The sequence below is a fragment of the Phyllobates terribilis genome, unplaced genomic scaffold (genome assembly GCF_046119375.1).
Source record: "Phyllobates terribilis strain yellow unplaced genomic scaffold, ASM4611937v1 Scaffold_5__5_contigs__length_657084704, whole genome shotgun sequence".
NCBI lineage: Eukaryota > Metazoa > Chordata > Amphibia > Anura > Dendrobatidae > Phyllobates > Phyllobates terribilis.
In genome coordinates, this window is record NW_027362765.1 from 480,638,736 (window position 1) to 480,666,021 (window position 27,286).

The following is a 27,286-nucleotide window of genomic DNA, read 5'->3' on the forward strand; positions in this document are numbered from 1 at the left end:
ATACTGGCGTGACCCCATGAATTTTGGGCTTGGGGCCAGCTGATAATACCAAGCTGGCCCTAACCCCTTTATTACCCAGTGAGCCACCGCACCAGGGCCCTGGATGAGTTGGGTACAGCGCCAGAAGATGGCGCTTCTATGAACGCGCCATTTTCCGGGGTGGCTGCGGACTGCAATTTGTAGCGGGGGGGGGGCCCAGAAAGCTTGGGCCTCCCTGCGCTGCGGATTCCAGCCCCCAGCTGCCTAGTTGTACCTGGCTGGACACAAAAATAGGGCGAAGCCCCACGTACTTTTTTTTTAATTATTTCATGAAATTCATGAAATAATTAAGAAAAAAAGGCCTTCCCTATATTGTTGTGTCCGGCCAGGTACAAATAGGCAGCTGGTGGTTGGGGGCAGCCCGTTCCTGCCTGCTGTACCTGGCTGGACACAAATATAGTGCGAAGCCCCACTTCAATTTTTTTTAATTATTTCATGAAATTCATGAAATAATTAAGAAAAAAAGGGCTTCCCTATATTGTTGTGTCCGGCCAGGTACAAATAGGCAGCTGGTGGATGGGGGCAGCCCGTTCCTGCCTGCTGTACCTGGCTGGACATAAATATAGTGCGAAGCCCCACTTCAATTTTTTTAAATTATTTCAGGAAATTCATGAAATAATTAAAAAAAAATTGACGTGGGGCTTCGCACTATATTTGTGTCCAGCCAGGTACAGCAGGCAGGAACGGGCTGCCCCCAACCACCAGCTGCCTATTTGTACCTGGCCGGACACAACAATATAGGGAAGCCCTTTTTTTCTTAATTATTTCATGAAATAATTTAAAGAAAATTGACGTGGGGCTTCGCCCTGTTTTTGTGTCCAGCCAGGTACAACTAGGCAGCTGGGGGCTGGAATCCGCAGCGCAGGGAGGCCCAAGCTTTCTGGGCCACCCCCGCCGCAAATTGCAGTCCGCAGCCACCCCGGAAAATGGCACGTTCATAGAAGCGCCATCTTCTGGCGCTGTACCCAACTCATCCAGGGCCCTGATGCGGTGGCTCACTGGGTAATAAAGGGGTTAGGGCCAGCTTGGCATTATCAGCTTGCCCTAAGCCCGAAATTCATGGGGTCACGCCAATATTAGACATGACCACCATGAATTTCTAGTAAAGTATTTAAAAAAAACACAACACCCAGAAAAAAGTCCTTTAATTGAAATAAACACACAATTCTTTATTGTTCTAAATTAAACCATACTTACCATCACGCCCATTCCAGCTGAAGCCAACGATCTCCTGAAATAAAAGAAAAATAATAAAGCAACATCATCCTTACCTTTCCATGGTTCCCATGACAGCTTCAGCTCTGCTACATCGAGATGACAGGCTGGACCGCAGCAGAACGCTGCCATCCAGCCTGTCATCCCGCAGACACTGAGAAGCGCAGGCTTGCTTGCGCTCCACAGTGTCTCTCTGTGAGGGCATCCAGATGAGCCGAGTTAATGTCCAATGAACTCGGCTCACCTCATGCACGTCACTGACAGCGTGGGAAAATTCTCCTGCACTCAGCGCTTCAGCGTGGGAGAATTCTCACACTGAAGCGCTGAGTGCAGGAGAATTCTCCCACGCTGTCAGTGACGTGCAGGAGGTGAGCTGAGTTCATTGGACATGAGCTCACCTTATGCACGTCACTGACAGCGTGGGAAAATTCTCCTGCACTCAGCGCTTCAGCGTGGGAGAATTCTCACGCTGAAGCGCTGAGTGCAGGAGAATTCTCCCACGCTGTCAGTGACGTGCAGGAGGTGAGCTGAGTTCATTGGACATGAGCTCACCTTATGCACGTCACTGACAGCGTGGGAGAATTCTCCTGCACTCACCGCTTCAGCGTGAGAATTTTCCCACGTTGTCAGTGACGTGCATGAGGTGAGCCGAGTTCATTGGACATGAACTCGGCTCATCTGGATGTCGTCACAGAGAGACGCTGAGCAGCGCAAGCATGCCTGCGCTTCTCAGTGTCTGCGGGATGAGAGGCTGGATGGCAGCGTTCTGCTGCGGTCCAGCCTGTCATCTCGATGTAGCAGAGCTGAAGCTGTCGTGGGAACCATGGAAAGGTAAGGATGAGGTTGCTTTATTATTTTTCTTTTATTGCAGGAGATCGTTGGCTTCAGCTGGAATGGGCGTGACGGTAAGTATGGTTTAATTTAGAACAATAAAGGATTGTGTCTTTATTTCAATTAAAGGACTTTATTCTGGGTGTTTGTGTTTTTTTTAACTTTGACTATGGGGTTAGTAATGGGGGTGTCTTATAGACGCCTCTCCATTACTAACCTGGGCTTGATGTCAGCTGGCATTATAAGCTGACATCAACCCCAACCCTATTACCCCCTGCCACCGCACCAGGGCAGCGTGGAAGAGCGAGGCTAAGTGCCAGAATTGGCGCATCCTATGGATGCGCCATTTCTGGGGCGGCTGACGGCTGGTGTTTCTAGCCATGGGAGGGGGCCAATATTCATGGCTCCCTTCCTGGGCTATTAATATCAGCCCCCAGCTGTCTGCCTAGCCTTTGCTAGCTATTAAATTAGGGGGGACCCCACGTCATTTTTTTTGGGGGGTCCCCCATTTTAATAGCTAGTAAAGGCTATGTATTCAGCTGGGGGCTGATATTAGTAGCCTGGGAAGCTCCGTGGGTATTACCCCCTTCCCAGGCTTCAAACATCTGCCCCAGCCGTCTGCTTAACCTCCGCTAGAGCCTAAAATTAAGGGGAACCCCACGCCAATTTTTTTAATAATAAATCCTTTATTTTAATACTAAATGACAAGTACAGTAACCAACACTATCACTGTACTTCATATATATGTGACTGACATGTTTCTATCTATCTAATCTATGTGTGAAGCTCTATTCTGTCTGTTATAAATTGTCGGGTACCGCTGCTGAATTGCCGGCCGGCTTTTTTAAAGAGACGGTGCATGAAAACACTATCATTTTTTTTGATAAATCCTTTACGCTAAATGACAAGTACAGTAAGCAGCACTGTCACTGTACTTCGTATATATGTGGCTGACATGTTTATATCTATCTAATCTATGTGTGATTCTCTATTCTTTCGGTTCTAAATTGTCGGGTACAGGTGTATGCCGCTGCTGAATTGCCGGCTTTTCATGTTTCACTGTTGGCACTGTTCCCATCGATTTGGGCAATCACTGTAATGCCACAACCACCATGGCTGTGGCATTACAGTGAGTGGCAGACAATCCCTGCATGATTGGTGCTCTAAATAGCGCCAGACATGCAGGACACGCTTTTGGTGCACGAACAGTTATCGAACATAACCTCGAACAGCCGAATTTTTTGCAAATCGTTCGGGTTCGTCGAACAACTCGAACACCGCCCAAAACAGCTCGAATTTGAGATTGGCGAACAGTTCTAGTTGAACACCGCTCATCTCTACTGAGGACTTGAGAAAACTCGGACGAGTGCTAGCCAATGTTTTGAAGGATAGAACTCGGCCCAATGTTTTGCTATGGAGCAGTGCAGATCTGCATTTTTTTTCTTATGCTGATTCACATGAGAAAAAAATTGCAGCATGCTGCAAGTGTCTCCGCAAATTGGATCACACGCACCCATTCAAGTCTACTGATGCGTGCAGCTTAGACAGTCCCTGCTGCTAAAGAAAATGTACAATGAATATTCACTGCTCCCCACGCCCATTAGCATGGCGAGCAGTGAATATTCATTCTCCTTAATAGCCGGAACACAGTGAAGCCACAGCACGGCTCCTGCTGTGGCTGGGCGATCGCGTGTGCCCACTATTAAAGGGCATGAATATTCACCCCTCTCCACGCCCATGTGGAGTCACTGCTCCCCACACACACTGTCCCGGCGTGGGTAGCAGTGGAGATGGGCGTGGAGAGTGGTGAATATTCATGCTCTTTAATATCATGCACACGCGATCGCCCAGCCGTAGCAGAAGCCGTGCTGTGGCAACATTGTGTGCCGGCTATTAAGGAGAATGAAGTCACTACACCCCACGCACATAGTCTCGGCGTGGGGAGCAGCTGATCTAACCTTGTGAGAGCGCATGGCAGGACGTCATGGGTGGCTCACATGATGAGATCAGTGCTGTCAGCAGAGCAGGACGCAGCACTGGAGCACAGTGAAGAAAGGTGAGTAGAAGTGTATATTTATTTTTTTTATGTGTAGAGTGATAGGGATTAGGGGTGCCATGCATACCAGGATGGGGATTGCTGTGGCATGCATACCAGGATAAGGATGAGGGGTGCCATGCATACCAGGATAAGGATAAGGGGTGCCATGCATACCAGGATAAAGATGTGGGATGCCATTCATACCAGGATAAGGATAAGGGGTGCAATGCATACATGCATACCAGGATAAGGATGAGGGATGCCATGCATACCAGAATGAGATGAGGGAAGCCTTGCATACCAGGATTGAGATCACTGGTGCCATGCATACCAGGATGGAGGAGTGCCTTGCATACCAGGATGGAGATCAGGGGTGCCATGCATACCAGGATGGGTATGAGGGGTTCCATACATACCAGGATGGGGATGAGGGGTGCCTTGCATACCAGGATGGAGGGGTGCCTTGCATACCAGGATGGAGGGGTGCCAGGCACACCAGGATGAGGGGGGGGCAAGCATACCAGGTTGAGGGGTGCCATGCATACCAGGATGAGGGGTGCCATGCATACCAGGATGAGTGGGGCCATGAATGTCAGGATGAGGGGTTCAATGCATACCAGGATTGAGTGGTACCATGCATACCAGGATGAGAGGTACCATGCATACGAGGATGGAGATCAGGGGTGCCATGCATACCAGGATGGGGATGAAGGGTGCCATGCATACCAGGATGGAGGGGTGCCTTGCATACCAGAATGGAGGGGTGCCTTTCATACCAGGATGGAGGGGTTCCAGGCATACCAGGATGAGGGGGGCCATGCATACCAGGATGAGGGGGGGCCATGCATACCAGGATGAGGGGTGCCATGGATACCAGGATGAGGGGTGCCATGCATACCAGGATGGAGTGGTACCATGCATACCAGGATGGAGGGGTGCCATGCATACCAGGATGAGGGGTACCATGCATACGAGGATGGAGATCAGGGGTGCCATGCATACCAGGACCAGGATAGGGAAGAGGGGTTCCATGCATATCAAGATGGGTATGAGGGAGCTATGCATACCAGGATGGGGGATTGGGGTGCCACGCATGCCAGGATTGGGATGAGGGGTGCCATGCATACCAGGATGGGGATGGGGGCCACGTATAATAGGAAGGAGGACATATATACCAGGATGTGGGATAATAACAGAATTGGGGACATTACCCCTATATCAGTGTCAGCAGCAGACCCCCTCCCCCTTAACAGGGCTTTATGACCACATTTTTACTTAATTTTTTTTTTACTATTTTCCCCCTCTAAAACCTAGGTGCGTCTTATGGTCCGAAAAATACGGTAATCCTATTTTCATTCGGTTTATTCAATTTATATGTTACATATAGGGATGACCCCACAGTACATTGATAGATTGAAGGTTCATAGATTAATCCTTTTTGCTTCCATGTATGGAAACAGACAAACATTGGTTCTCTATCTCTTTTGCAAATGTATCAAACAAGTACACTGAGACAGTAATATGTTTCACAGTCCATAATAGGCCAATTCTGTTGCATTACAGATCTTTACATGGATGAACCTGTAAAAATGACTGATTGATATTGACTCGTGGTGACTGTGTCAGTATCATTAACTAGCCTTGCCAATAAAACCAGTTACTAGATTCCTCGGTGGTTTGAGATTCAATCAATCCTTGCTGCACATATTTTATAGCATGCATTTACAATAATGAATAATAAGTGAACATTTGTTTAGTGATATATTCTCTTTTCTTGGATTTATTATATTTCAAGAAGCAAAGGAACACTGGAAACCAATGCTCTATCTATTCTGCTTAGTTGTATTCAGTCATTTTGGTTTAAACATATTGAACAGCTCAAAACAATATAATTGCGCAGTTGACCGGTTGTACATATACGTGACATAATTATCAAGCACAATTCTTTGCCTTCAATCAATGGTCATTTTGCTGTAAATGTAATCAACCTGTGAAAACACATGACCAAAAAACACAAGAAGTGACTTCAATAGAGCTGAGATGCAATATCAGACACAGCGTCAAGTATTTTTTTACACAAATATGTTCTAAAATCAGTGACAATTAATTTATGGATTAGTATATTTTTATATTGTTCACAGCTCCATTTCTTGGCAAAGTCTCTACACAATTCACAAGTCCACCTGTTCCTTAAAGATCACGGTGATAGTTCAGTGACATATCCCCTAACTCACACTGCAGAATATCAGTGTATCCTATAAGATACAGATTTAGGATTTCTCCCCTGCCTCCTGCTTGAGATTGATAAGTCTTCTGCTCTTACAAGCAGTAGACATAGGTGATAGGCTGAAGTTGCATCTTATATTATACTCTGGAGATTCTGCACACAGCTTCCACAGATAATCTAGATGTTTAGAGTGAGTCACGGGAGTTTTATAACCCTTCAGCTAATCATAGTATGGGCAAATCAGCCAATGGCATAACTAAAGTCTGATGGGTCCCTGTGCAAGATTTGGACCTGGGCCCCCCTGCCGCATTTTGGTCAGATGTATGTGTCCTCATATTGTTCTAAATCCTATAAGGACATACAAGCTTCACCCCTCCCCATTATGTAGTAATGTCCCCCATCTTGGGCTCCTTCCTGGTATATATGTCCCCCATCCTGGTATATATGTCCTTCATCCTGGCCGCATTCTGATATATATGTCCTCCATCCATGTATATATGTCCCTTATCCTGGGCCCCATCCTGCTATATCTCCCATCCTGGTATTTATATCCCCCATCCTGGTATGTATTTTCCCCATCCTGTTATATATTTACCCCCATCCTGGTATGTATGTCCCTCATTCTGCCTCTGTTCTTTAATGCATAGAAAAATAATAAATGATTCTACTCACTTTCCCGCCACTCTCCTTCCCGCGCGGAGTCCTCTTCTGAAGCCAGCAGCTGACTTCAGCATGGAAGTGACAGGAGCACAAGACATCACTGCAATGCGCCCCCAGTCAAGTGCATACTGAGGCAAATAATGGATTTTCCACTCTCCCTTCATCATACTGTAAGTCTCTTATCATAGATGTGCGAGATTCAGCATTTTCATAGTTTATTCTTGTGTGCAGACGAAAATCACATTCTTTAATTTTATTTAGTGGCTGCTGATAATAGAGGCCAGAAATTAATCTCAGATGTTACACTAACACTCATCCTGCACCAACACCAACACCGCACCACCTAATTACCTGGAAACCTTTTGAAGGCAAGTGTTAATGAAAGGTTTCTTGTGTCTCATGCTGGAATGCTTCATTATTATACACAGCACTAGCATCCAGTTGAATTTTCAATGGGGCTTGGAATGTTTTTTTAACGTCATGGCCTAAAAAAGCAATTAATCATCCATCTCTAAAAGTTGATATACAAACCAAAGCAAAAAACATCACTCTGTAAGTGCTAAAATATTGATTATATTAAATTTGGACTGTATTACTACTATACAGAACATGCCTATAAAAATTATGACAGCGAATAAATTGGCCAATTCATGAGCCCACAACGTCACTACTACTTGCTTTATTTTGTTCGGAGGTGCTGTTCAGTTTATTTTCTTTTTGTAGTATAATTTTGGAGGTGGGGACTGCCTCCATATTTGCCTGAACTCTTCTCACATCAACTTAAAGCTGTTTTTATTCAGTTCTGGATTCTACCTGCAGTTTAAATTTATAGGCTTCTAGCCCGGGAGAGACATGTTTGATAAATATTAGGTTAGGGTTCCAGAAAAGAAAGGTATGCGTTGTCGCAACTGGTGGGCTCTAATTAGTTGACCAATTTATGCGCTAAGTACCTTCATTTTTATATTTATATTCTATATGCAAATGTCATATATTTTATATTTCCATAAACCTTAATGCTTACAGAGTTCTGCTTTTGGTTTCTTTGGTTTTTATATTATGCAGTCAGAGCAATTGCACCTGTTCACACTTGTTTTATTCTGTTCAGAGATGCTGGTCAGTTTTTTTATTTTTCTAAAAATTGACAGATATGTATAAAGCATAGAAGATATATTTAACTGCATGGAGAACATCCAGAAAAACAAGGAGGGTGTGATGATACAGCCTAGAATCTTAATAAGCCAGGCGATTAGATTTGTTAAGCCAAGATAAATACACTGTTGTGTTTCTGTTGATTTAGGAATGTATGTGTATTTCTGTGGCTGGTCAAGAATGACATGATTATTTGTATAATCCTGAATATTGTCTTCTCTTTGATTCTGAAATTGTGATGTATATTTACAAGAGCCCCTGCGAACGAACTATGTAAATTGATTAGCTCAAACAATGAGACCTGAGCCCTGTGAGTAATGCCCTCCTTAGTCACTTAACCTGTGGATGTGTACGTAAAAAGGAGATATGCTTCTGTAGCAGGGAGACTTAAAACAGATAAACAATGAGACTTGACACGGAAATTGAAGAAAGAGACTTTACAGGGAGAATCAAAGTTCAAACTCTCTGAGACCATCAGCTTGTAAGCATGGCTTTAACCAAAGAGACACAGATTTGGATTTTACATGTTTCTTGCTTAAGGGTATATGGCCCTGACTGGAAAGATACGGATCTGCTCATTTGACCATTAGAGAGCCCATGGATACATTTGGAGAGACCAGGTTGGGACGATGAAGTCACCTTGCCCCATGGATATGTTGTTTGGGGTTACCAGGTGGGACCCTCCGGTCACCTGGAACCCATGGAGACATGCAGAGAAGCCATATTGGGACCAGCCAGTCATCTGGATCAATGGAAACTCTCGGAGAGGCCGAGGTATGACCATCGGGTCTCCTGACCTTGTTCCTCGATGGACTGTCGGCTTCCTAAGCTTGCCACTACCTTCTCTCTGTGGGGGCCCGCCAGAAGCGTGGGGCCATTGGTTGAGGTAGTTGGCCCCTGAAAGTCCCAAACTCACAGCTGTTCTATCCCAGGTGGGCCAGCGGAAGGGTGAGATTGTGTAATGTTGTAGCATCTTGGGTATTTGCTGGGACTGTTCTATCTGTTTATTGCCTGATTTGGTGGTTCAATAAAGTATTGCCACGCTGTTTTACCCTCACCCTGTGTTGTCTGAGTAGTATTACGCCCATGGAAGACCCCGTGTCTTCACAGAGGGCAAAGCTATTTTTGCTACGGTAACGCCGCGCCTTTGGTGACCCACGATAGCGACAGTCCTATTTTATTCCTGGGACTTTTGGTGTTGCTACATCAGAAAGCTATAGGGTTAATCGCTTGGCTTTGATTACTTCTTTCTGAGAGCCCATGGTTGATCTGTCTGCTATTTAAACCCCTGGTTCTTACAACATGGGTGCATGTCCGTGGTATCCACTGCTCAGACAGGAAGTGTTGTCTGAGCGGTGGATACTGAAGACATTCACACAGCGCTGATTTAAGCAGCACTTCACTATCCAGAGGACTGATGAACGTCTTGTTTTGACCGAAACGTCTCTTATTATTTTCTGGATTTTCAACAATAAATTAATTCATTCTGAACACATTTCATGAGTGCCAATTGTCTTTTGCAATTCTATATACACGTATGACTGTTATTACAGGATGCCTGCTAGTTTATTTCAAATACAACCATAAATAATGAAAGCATAGACTCTGTTTAACCGCTTCCCGACCACCCACTGTAGATAAACGTCCGCGCTGCCTGGGCTCTGTGCAGCGCGGACGTTTAAAAACGGTGGGTGGTCCCACAGCGCTCAGGACCCCCAGGGTCCTGCAAGCGCTGCAGGAGCGGTGCAGAGCGATAGCTCTGACAGGGAACATCATCGGGACCTGATTGGATGAGGTCCCAGTGATGTTAACCATTTGCTGTCTTCTATATGCCGCGATCTATAGTGATCGCGGCATATAGAAGACAGCAGGAGGAGAGGGGGTCGTCCACTTACCTCTCCGATGACCCCTGATACCTTCCAGGACCTTGGGTTGCTATGGCAGCTGGAGGTCACATGACTGCCTCCAGCTCTGCCATATATGGTGTCCTGCCTGGCTCAGCCTGCAGCTGAAGCCAGGCAGGAGACTCTGACTGTGAAACAGTCAGTGAAGATCTCATGTAATGTAATACATGTCTATTACATTACATGAGATCAGGGATCAGAAAAATAAAAATTAATGTCCCATGCAGGGACTAAGTAAAAATGTAAAAAAGAGTAAAAAAAAATGTTTTGAAACTGTTAAAAAAAAATACAAAATAAATTAAAATAAATAAATAAAATATTAAACCGATAAATAAGTATATTTATGCACAAATAAAAAAAGTACACATATTTGGTATTGCCGCATCCGAAACAATCCGAGCTATAAAACTGTCACACTAATTAACTCCTTCTGTGCACACCGTAATAAAAATAAATAAAAAACGGAGCAAAAAACTATGCTTTTTCCTCATATCGCCAAACAAAAAGTGGAAAAAAATGCGATCAAAAAGCAAAATGGAAATAAAAATGGTACGGATGAAAACGTCATCTCGTTCCGCAAAAAAAAAGCCGCCACACAGCTCCATCAGCCGAAAAACAAAAAAGTTATAGCGCTCAGAATAAAGCAATGCAAAAAAAATATTTTTTCTATAAAATTGTTTTATTGTGTAAAAGCGCCAAAACAAAAAAAAATATACAGTAAGTGTAGTATCGCTGTAAACATACTGACCCGAAGAATAATGCTGCCTGATCACTTTTACCACACGCAGAATGGCATAAAAAAAAAACCTCAAAAAACAATTCCTGAATTGTTGGTTTTTGTTAATTTTACCTCCCAAAAAACGGAATAGAAAGCAATCAAAAAATGTCCCGTACCCAAAAATGGTACCAATAAAACTGTCAAGTCGTCCCGCAAAAAACAAGCCATCACATGACTCTGTCGGCCGAAATATGGAAAAATTATAGCTCTCAAAATATGGCGATGCAAAAACTAGATTTTGCAAAAAAAAAAGCGTCTCTTAGTGTGTGACAGCTGTCTGTCATAAAAACCCGATATAAATCTGGTATCTCTGTAATCGCACCGACCTGAAGAATAAAGTAATCTAATCAGTTATATCACACTAGGAACGGCGTAAAAAAATAAATAAAACCAATTCTTCACCTGCTACTGATTTGTTTATTATGTCTCCCAAAGATCGCAGTATGGCTCGGCACACATTTATCCTGCGCTCTGCGCTGAGCACTTATGCCAGAGTTTACGTGTAAATCTCTGAAATATGTAATTCAGCCGGAACCCATGACGGAAGATTCCCTGTAATGAGGCAGATATAGGCCACTGTGGATGCCGTCTGGCCTGTGATCCCACGGTGTCATTTGTTTTAGGCGTGCATAAAAGTGCGGTTGGCCACAGTTTTGTGCACTTCTGAAAAAAAGGACACAACTAAACACTGACTGGGTGGATCAGGGAAATGCTGTAGATATAGTATATCTTGACTTCAGCAAAGCATTTGACAAAGTATCTCACACCATCCTTATTGAAAAAATGACCAAGTATGCAATGGACCAGGCAACTGTTAGGTGGATTCATAACTGGCTTAGTGATCGGACTCAAAGGGTGGTTGTAAATGACTTCACATCCAGATGGATGAATGTCTCAAGTGGGGTACCACAGGGCTCCGTCCTGGGACCTGTATTGTTCAACATCTTTATCAATGATTTAGATGAAGGAATTGAGGGTAAACTGATTAAATTTGCTGATGACACAAAGCTAGGAGGGATAGCTAATACTAGAGAAGAGAGAGAGAGGATTCAAAAAGACCTAAATAAACTGGAGCAGTGGGCAGCAACCAACAGAATGGTTTTTAACAGGGAAAAATGCAAAGTACTACATCTGGGCAATAAAAATGAAAAAAGCATATACAGAATGAGAGGAATAGAGCTAAGCAACAGTACATGTGAAAAAGACTTAGGTATACTAATAGATCATAGACTGAACATGAGTCAACAGTGTGATGCAGCAGCAAAAAAGGCAAATACAATTCTGGGATGTATTAACAGAAGCATACAGTCTAGATCACGTGAAGTCATTATCGGTCTTTACTCCTCTTTGGTCAGACCTCATCTGGAATACTGTGTACAGTTTTGGGCACCACATTTTAAAAAAGACATAGACAAACTGGAGCAAGTTCAGAGAAGAGCGACCAGAATGGTGACTGGTCTGCAAACCATGTCCTATGAGGAACGGTTGCAGGATTTGGGAATGTTTAGCTTGCAAAAAAGAAGACTGAGAGGAGACTTAATAGCTGTCTACAAATATGTCAAGGGCTGTCACATTGTAGAAGGATCATCTTTATTCTCATTTGCACAAGGAAAGACTAGAAGCAATGGGATGAAACTAAATGGGAGGAGACACAGATTAGATATTAGAAAAAACTTTTTGACAGTTAGGGTGATTAATGAGTGGAACAGGCTGCCACGAGAGGTGGTGAGTTCCCCTTCAATGGACATCTTTAAACAGAGGCTGGACAGACATCTGTCTGAGATGATCTAGTGAATCCTGCTTTGAGCAGGGGGTTGGACCAGATGACCCAGGAGGTCCCTTCCAACTCTACCATTCTATGATTCTATGATTCTAAACAGAGGCCAGACGGAGTCCAGAGTAACTCTGCTGCCTCATTACAGTGAATGGATCCCGCAGGGGTTTCATCTGAATTACATCACTTGGAAATTTAGATGGAAACCTCGATGTAAGTGCTCAGCCTAGAGCGCCGGATAAATGTTACGTAAAATGTTCCCAATAAAAGCTTCAACTCAGTCCTCAAAAAAAGCTAGTCCCGACTCAGGTCCGTCATCTGTTAAAAATATAAGGGACTTCCAAGTTACTGGTAGCAGAAAGGCTCTGGAAAAGCAAAATGGCCCTTGCCCCCCAAAAGAAATTCAGAAAATTTTGTGCTCCCAAATCCAAATGCCTATTCTACAATAATTTGTTCTCCAATTGTCAAATAGCGCTCCGTCAAATAAACTATGTAACTATGTCCCCGCCAGATCTCGCCGTATGGCTGAGTGGTACGATACAGCCACATATGGGGTATTGCCACTTTTAGAAGAAATTGTGTGACACATTTCGGCACCATTTTTACCCATTGCCCTGTGTGAAAATGTAAAATCTGAGGGTAAAACATTTTTTTGTTGTAAAAATATAATTATGCTTTTTTCGCTGCCCAATGGTATAAATATAAAAATTTAAAAATAGTCATTACTTCCCTAGATGAATTCCTTGAGAGGTGTTATTTACAAAATGGAGTCACTTGTGGGGGTTTCTGCTGTTTCGGCATGTCAGCGACTCTTCAAATGTGACATGGTGTCAGCTGCCTATCCCAGCCAACATAGCGCTCCTTTCTCTTCCGAACCCTGCCATACACCAAAGCAGTGGTTTTCCCCAACATATGGGGTATCAGCGTACTCAGGAGAAATTGTACAACAAATTTCATGGTGCAATTTATCCTGTTACCCTTATGATAATGCAAAATTTTGGAATGAATAACATTTTTTGTGGGAAAAATGTGAAAATTTTATTTTTATGGCTCAATATTATAAACTTCTGTGAAGCAGCTGGGGGTGCAAGGTGCTCACCACACATCTAGATAAGTTCCCTAAAGGGTCGAGTTTCCAAAATGGTGTCACTTGTGGGGGGTTTCCACTGTTTAGGCACATCAGGGGCTCCCCAAATGCAACATGGCGTCTGCTAATTATTCAAACAAATTTTACATTCAAAAAGTCAAATGGCACTCCCTCCCTTCCAAACCCTGCCGTGCGCCCAAACAGTGGTTTGCCTCCACATATGGGGTATTGGCGAGTTCAGGAGAAACTGCACAACAAATTTCATGGTGCAACTTATCCTATTACCCTTATGATAATGCAAAATTAAGGGATGAAAAACATTTTTGTGGGAAAAATGTGAAAATTTTATTTTTACAGCTCAATATTATAACCTTCTGTGAAGCACCTTGAGGTTCAAGGTGCTCACCACACATCTAGATATGTTCCTTAAGGGGTCTAGTTTCCAAAATGGTGTCACTTGTGGTGGGTTTCCACTGTTTAGGAACATCAGGGGCTCTCCAAACGCAACATGGCGTCTGCTAATTATTCAGACAAATTTTACATTCAAAAATCTAATGGCGCTCCTTCCCTTCCGAACCCTGCAGTGCGCCCAAACAGTGGTTTTCCCTAACGTATGGGGTATCAGCGTGCTCAAGAGAAATTGCACAATTTTGGGGTCCATTTTTTCCTGTTACCCCTGTGAAAATAAAAAAAATTGGGTCTAAAGTAACATTTTTGTGAAAAAAAGTTAAATGTTCATTTTATTCTTCCACATTCCAAAAATTCCTGTGAAGCACCTGAAGGGTTAATAAAGTTCTTGAATGTGGTTTTGAGCACCTTGAGGGGTGCAGTCTTTAGAATGGAGTCACTTTTGGGTATTTTCTGTCATAAAGACCCCTCAAAGTGACTTCAAATATGATGTGGTCCCTAAAAAAATGTTTTTGTAAATTTTGTTGGAAAAATGAGAAATCGCTGGTCAACTTTTAACCCTTATAGCTCCCTAACAAAAAAAATTTTGGTTCCAAAATTGTGCTGATGTAAAGTAGACATGTGGGAAATGTTATTTTTTAACTATTTTGTGTGACATATCTCTCTGATTAAAGGGCATAAAAATTCAAAGTTTGAAAATTGCTAAATTTTCAAAATTTTTGCCAAATTTCTGATTTTTTCACAAATAAACGCAATTGATATCAAAGAAATTTTACCAGTATCATGAAGTACAATATGTCACGAAAAAACATTCTCAGAGTCAGGGGAATCTGTTGAAGCATTCCAGTGTAATTACTTCATAAAGTGACAGTGGTCAGAACTGAAAAAATTGGCCCGGTCACGAAGGCAAAAACAGGCTCTGGTGCGAAGTGGTTAAATCAGTATAAGAAAATATAATAGAAATTGTTAGAAAGAAGTTGTACTAAAGTCTTAGAAAAAGTAGAATTTTGAGCCCTGAATATGACTTAACAACAAGACATTATTCTCCATCACAGTATTATTATGCAAAAAGAGTTTAGCATTCAGCAGGAAGATTGTAGCGACACAGGTATGGCAGATTTGATTTTATGCTTTACTTGGGAACATTTAATGAGTCATTGTGATAAAATATTTTTCTCCAGTAGCTGTACGCTGTTGGTCATAATTTGCTTGCTTGTAGCGGCGCCATTTAAGAAGGCAGGTAGAGAGCGCAGTCTATTTAATTATAGAGTGGCAGTCTACGCCAAATATGTGCTGTGCAGTGATAGGTAACTATGTGTGTTTATTATAGCTAATGATCAGGATATATTGTACTTCATTCTACACTAATAAAAAGTCAGTATTTCTTTGGAGAATTAGCCCACAGATCAGATTCTCTTGGATGCACACTTAGAAGCATGATGCTTATATTAGTGCCAAATCAAGATAAGCCACTCTCTCAATTTGAATGTGTTTGGGAATATTGCGGTTTATTGTTGTGCAGTCGACCTGGAAATATGCAAAATAAATGGATGTAGAATTAATCGTAATGAATTTAAAATCAAACTCAATGTAGTAGTTATTCAATAGTGCTGATGTCTTTACCAGAAGAAATCACAGTATAAGATATGGAAATTGGATATATAACTTTCAGGTAAAATATGTTTATATAAAACCAGTAGGGGTTTAGATACAATAATTACAATACTGTAGGAGCATTAGAGTGAGTATTAATGGGATTTCCCTCTTTAGGTGAACTACAGCAGGTACGGAAAGTATTCTGACCCCTTTAAATTTTTCACTCTTTGTTTCATTGCAGTCATTTGGTAAATTCTAAAAAGTTAATTTTTTTCTCATTAAAGTACACTCTGCACCCCATCTTCACTGAAAAAAAAACAAAAATGTAGAATTTTTTGCAAATTTATTAAAAAAGAAAAACAGAAATATCACATGGTCATAAGTATTCAGACCCTTTGCTCAGTATTGAGTAGAAGCACCCTTTTGAGCTAGTACAGCCATGAGTCTTCTTCGGAAAGATGCAGCAAGTTTTTCACACCTGGATTTGGGGATCATCTGCCATTCTTCCTTGCAGATCCTCTCCAGTTCCGTCAGGTTGGATGGTGAACGTTGGTGGACAGCCATTTTCATGTCTCTCCAGAGATGCTCAATTGGGTTTAGGTCAGGGCTCTGGCTGGGCCAGTCAAGAATGGTCACAGAGTTGTTCTGAAGCCACTCCTTTGTTATTTTAGCTGTGTGCTTAGGGTCATTGTCTTGTCTAGCCAAGTCTGAGGTCCAGTGCAATCTGGAAGAGGTTTTCATCCAGGATATCTCTGTACTTGGCCACATTCATGTTTCCTTCAATTGCAACCAGTTGTCCTGTCCCTGCAGCTGAAAAACACCCCCATAGCATGATGCTGCCACCACCATGTTTCACTGTTGGGATTGTATTGGGCAAGTGATCAGCAGTGCCTGGTTTTCTGCACACATACCACTTAGAATTATCACCAAAAAGTTCTATCTTTGTCTCATTAGACCAGAGAATCTTATTTCTTTCACTCTATAATAACAAAGGAAAGAGACTAACCTAAATTAATCTCCTTCTCTTAAAGGACACCATCACAGTGGCACCGACTGTCTCTTTAGTATCTTTCTGTTTGATGTGTTCTATATTGTCAAAAAATAGCAGAAACCAGGTAAAGGAAGCTATAATCCTTCCTTTCACAATGACTTTTCCAAAAGCATATTAAACACATCAATAGAAAATATAGAGTCGGGGTCTAACCATTATGGCTACACACGTGCTCAAAATTGTTGGTACCCCTTGTTTAGTGAAAGAAAAACCCACAAAGATCACAGAAATAAATTGAATCTGACAAAAGTAGTTATAAATTAAAAATCTATGAAAATGATCAAAGGAAAGTCAGACATTGCTTTTCAACCCTGCTTCCACGGAATTTTAAAGACAATTAAACTCACGAAATAGGCCTGGACAGAAATGATGGCACCCCTGAAAATAATGTGACAAAAGGGACTTGTTAAATCAAGTTGTGTCCACTAATTAGCATCACAGGTGACTTCAATCTTGTAGTCAGTGGGCCTGTATATAGGGCTACAGGTCATCACTGTGCTGTTTGGTGACATGCTGTGTACCACACTCAACATGGACCAGAGGAAGCAAAGGGAAGAGTTGTCTCAGGAGATAAAGAAAGAAAATTTTAGACAAGCATGTTAAAGGTAAAGGTTATAAGACAATCTCCAAGCAGTTTGATGTTCTTGTGACTACAGTTGCACATATTATTCAGAAATTTAAGATCCATGGTAATGTAGCCAACCTCCCTGAATGTGGCCGTAGGAGGAAAATTGATGACAAATCAAAGAGACAGATCATACAAATGGTAACAAAAGAGCCCAGGATAACTTCTAAAGAGATTAAAAGTGAACTTCAAGCTCAATGAACATCAGTGTCAGATCGCACCATCCGCGTTGTTGGATCCAAAGTAGACTTCTTGAGAGACGACCAAGGAGAACACCATTGTTGAAAAAAAATCATAAAAAAGCAAGACTGGAAATTACCAAACTACATGTTGTCATGCCACAAAGCTTCTGGGAGAATGTCCTATAGACAGATGAAACAAAAATGGAAGTTTTTGGCAAGGCTCTGCTATGTTCTGGGGCTGCTTTGCTGCATCTGGCACAGGGTGTCTTGAATCTGTGCAGGGTACAATGAAATCTCAATACCATCAAGGGATTCTAGAGAGAAATGTGCTGCCCAGTGTCAGAAAGCTTGGTCTCAGTCACAGGTCATGTAACAGGATAATGACCCAAAACACACAGCTAAAAACACCCAAGAATGGCTAAGAGGAAAACATTGGACTATTCTGAAGTGGCCTTCTATGAGCCCTGACCTAAATCCTATTGAGCATCTTAGGAAAGAGCTGAAACATGCCATCTGGAAAAGGCCACCTTCAAACACGAGACAACTGGAGCAGTTTGCTCATGAGGAGTGGGCCAAAATACCTGTCGAGAGGTGCAGAAGTCTCATTGACAGTTACAGGAATCATTTGATTGCAGTGATTGCCTCAAAAGGTTGTTCAACAAAATATTAAGTTAAGAGTACCATTATTTCTGTCCAGGCAATATGTGCAACTGTAGTCACAGGAACATCAAGCTGCTTGGAGATGGTCTTATAACCTTTACCTTTAACATGCTTGTCTATAATTTTCTTTCTAATCTCCTGAGACAACTCTTACCTTTGCTTTCTCTAGTCCATGTTGAGTGTGGTACACACCATGTCACCAAATAGCACAGTGAGTATCTGCAGCCCTATCTACAGGCCCACTGAATGATTACAAGATTGAAGATTGTAGACTCCTGTGATGCAAATTAGTGGACACAACTTAATTTAACATGTCCCTTTTGTCTGTATGTATATAATATATATACAGTACAGACCAAAAGTTTGGATACACCTTCTCATTTAAAGATTTTTCTGTATTTTCATGACTGTGAAAATTGTACATTCACACTGAAGGCATCAAAACTATGAATTAACACATGTGGAATTATATACTTAACAAAAAAGTGTGAAACAACTGAAAATATATCTTATATTCTAGGTTCTTCAAAGTAGCCACCTTTTGCTTTGATGACTGCTTTGCACATTCTTGGCATTCTCTTGATGAGCTTCAAGAGGTAGTCACCGGAAATAGTTCTCACTTCACACTTGTGCCCTCTCAGGTTTAATAAGTGGGATTTCTTGCCTTATAAATGGGGTTGGGACCATCAGTTGTGTTGTGCAGAAGTCTGGTGGATACACAGCTGATAGTCCTACTGAATAGACTGTTAGAATTTGTATTATAGCTAGAAAAATGCAGCTAAGTAAAGAAAAACGAGTGGCCATCATTACTTTAAGAAATGAAGATCAGTCAGTCCGAAAAATTGGGCAAACTTTGAATGTGTCCCCAAGTGCAGTTGCAAAAACCATCAAGCGCTACAAAGAAACTGGCTCACATGAGGACCGCCCCAGGAAAGGAAGACCAAGAGTCACCCCTGCTTCTGAGCATAAGTTTATCCAAGTCACCAGCCTCAGAAATCGCAGGTTAACAGCAGCTCAGGTTAGAGACCAGGTCAATGCCACACAGAGTTCTAGCAGCAGACACATCTCTACAACAACTGTTAAGAGGAGACTTTGTGCAGCAGGCCTTCATGGTAAAATAGCTGCTAGGAAACCACTGCTAAGGACAGGCAACAAGCAGAAGAGACTTGTTTGGGCTAAAGAACACAAGGAATGGACATTAGACCAGTGGAAATCTGTGCTTTGGTCTGATGAGTCCAAATTTGAGATCTTTGGTTCCAACCACCGTGTCTTTGTGTGACCCAGAAAAGGTGAACGGATGGACTCTACATGCCCGGTTCCCACCGTGAAGCATGGAGGAGGAGGTGTGATGGTGTGGGGGGTGCTTTTCTGGTGACACTGTTGGGAATTTATTCAAAATTGAAGGCATACTTAACCAGCATGGATACAACAGCATCTTGCAGCGGCATGCTTTTCCATCCGGTTTGCTTTCAGTTGGACCATCATTTATTTTTCAACAGGACAATGACCCCAAACACACCTCCAGGCTGTGTAAGGGCTATTTGACCAAGAAGGAGAGTAATGGGGTGCTGTGCCAGATGACCTGGCCTCCACAGTCACCAGACCTGAACCCAATCGAGATGGTTTGGGGTGAGCTGGACCGCAGAGGGAAGGCAAAAGGGTCAGCAAGTGCTAAGCATCTCTGGGAACTCCTTCAAGATTGTTGGAAGACCATCTCCGGTGACTACCTCTTGAAGCTCATCAAGAGAATGCCAAGAGTGTGCAAAGCAGTCATCAAAGCAAAAGGTGGCTACTTTAAAGAACCTAGAATATAAGACATATTTTCAGTTGTTTTGCATTTTATTGTTAAGTATATAATTCCACATGTGTTAATTCATAGTATTGATGCCTTCAGTGTAAATGTACAATTTTCTTAGTCAGGAAAATAGAGAAAAATCTTTAAATGAGAAGGTGTGCCCAAACTTTTGGTCTGTACTGTGTATATATATATATATATATATATATATATATATATATATATGTATATATATGTGTTAACTTTTATCTTTTCTAGTTCAGCCTTTTAACAGAAGATTGTAACATATACTTTGTATTTTGATTTATTTCTCAGGCCACCTCCAGTGAGTGAATCTGCCCCAATTGGCACTACAGTTACTATGGTAATGGCTGCAGCCCTAAATCAAACTATTGTGTACTCTATCGTCTCAGGGAATGATCAAGGTAAGATCAGTTTTATTGATGGACATATATTTTTTTATTTTCTATGTTGTGGAGAGCAGTTGGTTTCTATAATAAGATTGTTTGTATTTTTTGGGGGTTAGGGATTATACTAACAATTACAATATAGATTCAATGTAGAATTATGTTATGCTGTGTCACGTGCTTTAATGAGATGTTTAATGGAAAACTATCAAACGGACTTCCCTCGGTCTCCAAACATTGCAACGGATTTCCGGGAGAAGTCCGTGTCCAGCGTTTAGCACCGGACACCAACTGTCCGGTACGAACCCCGAACTTTTTAATTCGGGTTCGTTCATCTCTAGTTATTATTCATTTACAAAATTCTCAATTTTCTAGAAAATCTGTTTTCAGTGAATTTTTGAATTACATTACTGAGGTAAGATTGTATGTAGATTGAAGGGCAAAGAGGAGGGCGGAGCTCTGCCTCTAGCTCCTTCTTCCTTCCTGGTACATAGAATCTTATCAGTACTAACTGTCATCTATCTTAGTAATGAGAAAATCTGTCTTCACTAAATACAGATTTTACCCCAGAATTCAAAATTTTGAGAAAGAAAGATAAGTTCTGACAAAGGAGGATGCAGATTTCTCTTATAAGATACAGTATATTACAAACTTTCTTATTTTCATGTGTACTATTGATTTATTAAATAAAAATTAAAATGACGGTTACTCTCTAAGTGTTTTTTCAATTCCAGTTCATATGTGCATTCCTTTTGTTAATGTAGATGGGCATTTTGCAATATACAGCAATTTTAATGATCCTGACAGTATGAAATGGATACTGTATATTGACCTTGTAAGAAGAAGAAGGTCATGAGAAAATGATAATGTGTCATGGTCACTGTATAGTGGAGGGCAAAGCAGTGTAGAATGGGAGTATTAGAATAGTGTACTAATGACCTCTTTGACTGATGTAGAATGACTGTGATTCTGTAAAGCCAAGTCCATCAATCCAATTTACTTTTTTGAAATAACTATTTACATTATCAGTAGAATAGAATTTCCTAGCTAGCAATGTATCTCTATGGTGCTTTATTATCTGTTTTGTTGGCATTTCGATTGCTTAGCATTAACCTTGGAGTCATAATGAACTTCAGTTTAAAAATATCTTACCCAGTATATGTAAAATATTAATCCCCCAGAATATTTTTGTCATGGTTTGCAACCTGAGTGAATGATGAATGCTACGTGCTCTCAGGAAGCGTTGTCACTGTTTAATGGAAACAGTCCCATGAGATGAGCCGGGAAAGGGAGGTGGGAAAAATGCAAAGAATAAGAGATAAAAAGGAAAATATACAACTGGGAAAAGTCATTCACATATAAAATAAAGAGAGCGGGTTTGCAAATACACGCCAGAAATGATTAATGTTACCATCTTCTTTCTGGAAGTGTTGTGACATTTAATTGAATAGAAATCCCAGTGAACCAAGGTTCATTCAACACTGAAAGGTTTATTATTTGTATTGTTTTGCATAGAAAAAAAAGCTTAAAATGACTCTTCTTGTGCAGATCTGTGTCACCTGGCAATTAGCCTTGTAATCTTCAAAGGCATTTTAGCATCTAGTTCAGTAGAATTTCTGTCACTGAACTACATCGGGTTTAGTAATTGACTACTAGATAATGTGAGCATAGCAATGGACAAGTGATTCTTCCCCTAAGCTCTAGATGCAATACATTATTCCAAGCACAAACCATTAAAAATGTTATATTAGTTAGGAAATGAAAGCTCACCTCTATGTGAAGTATTTAGTATAGGTCATCTGTATTTAATGTAGATAATTATGTATCCATGTTCTATTTTAATTTCATAAAACATTAAAGCACCACTCCAGCATTTGTATTTATTTCACTGCTGAAGTGGTGCTGAAAATTCAAGTCCCCTGCTCCCTGTTTGATGTTCACCTTGCGGCATTTTCATTTGTTTTCGCACCCCCTCCGGTCTGTCTCCTGCAGTTTGTGACCTGTCGGCTGCTCTCATGTTTCATGCAGTGAGCAGAAGTTCACTAATTAATGTAAGTCTATGAGAGCCTCGTTCTGGCCTCGTTCTGGCCCCGTTTTGGCTCTCATGTACTTGCATTGAGAGCTTGTGATGTAGCTTCTGACTTCCGGCCAGTTAGAAGCTGCGCTCACAAGATGTCACCATAAGACCAGAGTGGCGCTGAAAAACAATGAAGACGCTGGAGGGTGAGTATATGACCAGGAGCAGGGGGCTTACTATTAAAGCACAACTCCAGCAGAGAAAAAAAAAAACACTGAAGTGGTGCTTTAAAAAAGAGTATTTCTGGTCACTTTGTACGTACAGCTTATGGACCATGATGGTCTACCTCACTGCAGGTTTTCACTGCATTGAATTCTGATCCAACTTAGAATCTGAGGACATGACTTTTGGTTTTGAGATGGACCCCCACTCCACTTTAATACAGCCATAACTACCGTAAACCTGGACACTTGAATAAATACACAAAATACATTATTTTGGTTGTCAAAATGGCCACAGCTTTATTTAAATCACAGGATTAAAACAATCACAGTCGGAGTCAGGTGAAGTGCTAGTACATTGGGATTCACAAGTACTGTGATATCCCCAGCTGTCTGACATGCAGCACCAAGACAGACAGCCATATAGGGGTGGCACGCACTGGCTTACAATTCAAACAGAGACTAAAAACTCTCCCAATCACTCTAATAATCCTATTTTCCAGGCTACGATCTCCGGGAAAAAATATCAAAACCTAAAAAGAAAGCAAAAAGATTCGACATCATTAAAACTCTTCCATTATCATTCATAGCTTTTCTTAACAACTCACCAATTCCCTCTCATTGGTCGAATCTTGGCCTTAAAAAAATAAAAGATTTATACAATGGTGACAATATCTGTTTATATTCTGAGTTAAAAACCAGATTTAACCTACCTTCATCTGATTTTTTTCATTTTATAGTTTTAAAAGATCATATAAAACAATTCCTAACCAATAAACCGAAAATATCCGAACATTCAAGTAAAGTTCTTTGCAATATTAACCACATCTTGTTTTGGGGCACAAAAAATCTATACTCATGGTTTAATAATAACACTGAGTTCGTTGAGAATTCTTATTTCGCCAAATGGGAATCTGATTTAAAAATCTCTCCAGATTTAGACCAATGGGAAGATGCCATAAACTACTCCTACTCAGCTACCATCTCAACTTCTCTCCAAGAGTCCTATTATAAAATGTTGACCAGATGGTATTATACCCCCTCTAGGTTATCCCATATTAGCTCTGATTCATCTCCTTTGTGTTGGAGAAATTGCGGTATCAAAGCTGACCTATTACACATTTTCTGGTCTTGCCCGAAGGTCAAATTCTTATGGGATCAAATCTCCTCCCTTATAAAACGGACTCTCAACAAGTCAATAAAAATCACCCCACAAATGGCCCTATTATCTTTTGATCTAGAATCTCTGGATCCTCATTGAAGGTGTCTCCTCATTCACATATTTCTTGTTGTCAAAAATTCTTTGGCCTTTTTCTGGAAGAAAACTGACATTCCCAAAATTTCTGATATTATCGACAACATCTCCACACACAAAGAATTCGAATTAAGATTTGCTATTATAAACAATTGTCTTCCTAAGCATAGCAAGAAATGGGATCTTTGGTCTGATGCTTATTCTTAAAATCTCTTTGTTTGAAAAGAAGATTCGTACTCTAATGGGTGAATATTGAATGTTTACTCTTTAATATTCCTTTTAATTGTTCTATAATGATTAATATTAATGTACTAAAGTATCATTATGTTTTTGTTTTTTTGTGACACCATATCATTTGCTCGTTTTATTGTTCTCCTTACTCCCCCCTCCCCCCCTTTTTCCTCCTTCTCTACCCCCCCATCCCTCACTTCTCTCCTACTCTTACCCCTCACCCTACCCCTGTTTTATAAAATGTTTCAATAAAAATTATTGGAAAAACAATTCAAACAGAGCCAGTAAACTTTCAGGGCATTAATGACCCTATTATCCTGATCCCTGTGCTTAACCACCGTGCCTGCCCCTGATTGATGTTACCATTACAGCAGCCTTCAGGCGGTCCACCAAAGCTGAGCCTGTTCACCACTATGAGGTTTTACATTATCTGTTGTTAAAATTAGCCCACCTTAATTTGTCTGCAGCTTTCACCTCACTCCTCTTAAACCACAAAGCTGGGACAAGTTATGAATTCCAAGCCACATATTGAACTTTTTGGCCCTTTTTAAATTTAAACACGTAATTTAAATCAGTAAACTTAAGTAGAAGCCCCCGCAAAAACATTAAAAAGGGGACTAAAGTTGGCAAACTTATGAAACACTAAAAGCCATACAGCACTTAGCAAAGGAAAAAAACTCTGCGGAGGAAACTTCTAGGGAACCATGGTTCATGGATTGCCCTTCCTTGGGCTTAGAAACTTAGTGCTAGTGTTAATTCTCTACGGCGCCATCTTGTGAGCGCAGCTTCTGACTGGCTCGAAGTCAGAAGCTATATCGCAAGCTCTCAATGCAAGTGCATGAGAGCCAGAACGAGGCCTGAAGGAGGCTCTCATAGACTTACGTTTATTAGTGACCTCCTGCTCGCTCCATGACACACGAAAGCAGCCGACAGGACACAAACTGAAAGAGACCGTCCAGAGCGGTAGCAAAAACAGATGAAAATGCCACAAGGTGAGTATCAAACAGGGGGCAGGGGACTAGGATTTTCAGCACCACTTCAGCAGTGAAATTAAAATAAAAAAAATCGCTGGAGTAGTACTTTAATGTTTTATGAAATTAAAATAGAACATGGATACATAATTATATACATTAAGTACAGATGACCTATACTAAATACTACACATAATGTGAGCTTTAATTTCCAAACTAATCTAGCATATTTAATGGTTTGTGCTTCGAATAGTGTATTGCATCCAGAGCATAGGGGAAGAATCACTTGTCTATTGCTATGCTCACATTACCTAACAGTCAATTATAAAACCCAGTGTTGTTCAGTGACAGAAATTCTATTGAACTAGATGCACTGTACACTTTTAGAATACTCCTTGCTGGTGGAAAGAGTGGATGGTCATGTGAGTATGAGTATGCAATTTGTATACTCTGGTCACATTCCGACTAGACATGTCTGGCCTCGCTCAATTTATTCTCATTGATTGAGGTCACGCATGAGTAGCCAGCACGTGACCGCATGTCTAGCCGGCATGTGACCCACACACTGTCCCTCCTATGGTACATGCCCTCCACACTGCCCTCTACTTTCCGAACTGGGCCCCTTCTTCACACTATCCTCTTACACTGTGTCCCCACTATAGGGCCCAGTCTCTATGCTGTGTCCCTCCCCTCATCACTCTCCACCTCCTTGGCTTAATGTCCCCTCATGGCTGTACCCTTACATTGTCGCCCCATGCTACCCCCTCACACTACTCAGTTTCTATTCTGTGCCCACTCACACTTTTCTCTTCCTATACTATCTCCTCACACATTTTCAGCTCCCTCATCATACTGTCTCCTCTCACAACCTCCCTGTTAATCATATCATCTCCTCATATACACCGCGTGCAGAATTATTAGGCAAATGAGTATTTTGATCACATGATAATTTTTATACATGCTGTCCTACTCCAAGCTGCATAGCCTTGAGAGTGAACTACCAATTAAGTAAATCTGGTGATGTACATCTCTGTAATGAGCAGGGGTGTTGACTAATGACATCAACACCCTATATAAGGTGTGCTTAATTATTAGGCAACTTCCTTTCCTTTGGCAAAATGGGTCAGAAGAGAGATTTGAAGGGCTCTGAAAAGTCCAAAATTGTGAGATGTCTTGCAGAGGGATGCAGCAGTCTTGAAATTTCCAAACTTTTGAAGCGTGATCACTGAACAATCAAGCGTTTCATGGCAAATAGCGAACAGGGTCGCAAGAAGCGTGTTGGCCAAAAAAAGGCGCAAAATAACTGTCCATGAATTGAGGAAAATCAAACGTGAAGCTGCCAAGATGCCATTCGCCACCAGTTTTGCCATATTTCAGAGCTGCAACGTAACTGGAGTATCAAAAAGCACAAGGTGTGCGATACTCAGGGACATGGCCAAGGTAAGGAAGGCTGAAAAACGACCACCTTTGAACAAGAAACATAGGATAAAAAGTCAAGAATGGGTCAAGAAATATCTTAAGACTGATTTTTCAAAGGTTTTATGGACTGATGAAATGAGCGTGACTCTTGATGGGCCAGATGGATGGGCCAGAGGCTGGATCAGTAAAGGGCAGAGAGCTCCACTCCGACTCAGACGCCATCAAGGTGGAGGGGGGGTACTGGTATGGGCTGGTATCATCAAAGATGAACTTGTGGGACCTTTTAGGGTTGAGGATGGAGTGAAGCTCAACTCCCAGACCTACTGCCAGTTTCTGGAAGACAACTTCTTCAAGCAGTGGTAAGGAAGAAGTCAGTATCGTTCAAGAAAAACATGATTTTCATGCAGGACAATGCTCCATCACATGTATCCAACTACTTCACAGCGTGGCTGGCCAGTAAAGGTCTAAAAGAAGAAAAAATAATGACATGGCCCCCTTGTTCACCTGATCTGAACCCCATAGAGAACCTGTGGTCCATCATAAAATGTGAGATCTACAGGGAGGGAAAACAGTACACCTCTCGGAACAGTGTCTAGGAGACTGTGGTGACTGCTGCATGCAATGTTGATCGAAAACAGATTAAGCAACTGACAGAATCTATGGACGGAATGCTGTTGAGTGTCATCATAAAGAAAGGTGGCTATATTGATCACTAATTTTTTGGGTTTTGTTTTTGCATGTCAGAA

The 27,286-nt window shown here is 41.5% G+C and overlaps 1 protein-coding gene across 1 annotated transcript in view; it reads left to right on the top strand.

Moving 5' to 3' along the window:
* Positions 1 to 27,286, top strand: part of PCDH15 (protocadherin related 15) — a 2,836,044-nt gene that overhangs the window by 2,258,528 nt on the left and 550,230 nt on the right. The window contains exon 24 of the mRNA XM_073685487.1: positions 20,335 to 20,444. Coding sequence (XP_073541588.1) covers positions 20,335 to 20,444 — 110 coding nt within the window. The remainder of the gene's footprint in view (positions 1 to 20,334; positions 20,445 to 27,286) is intronic.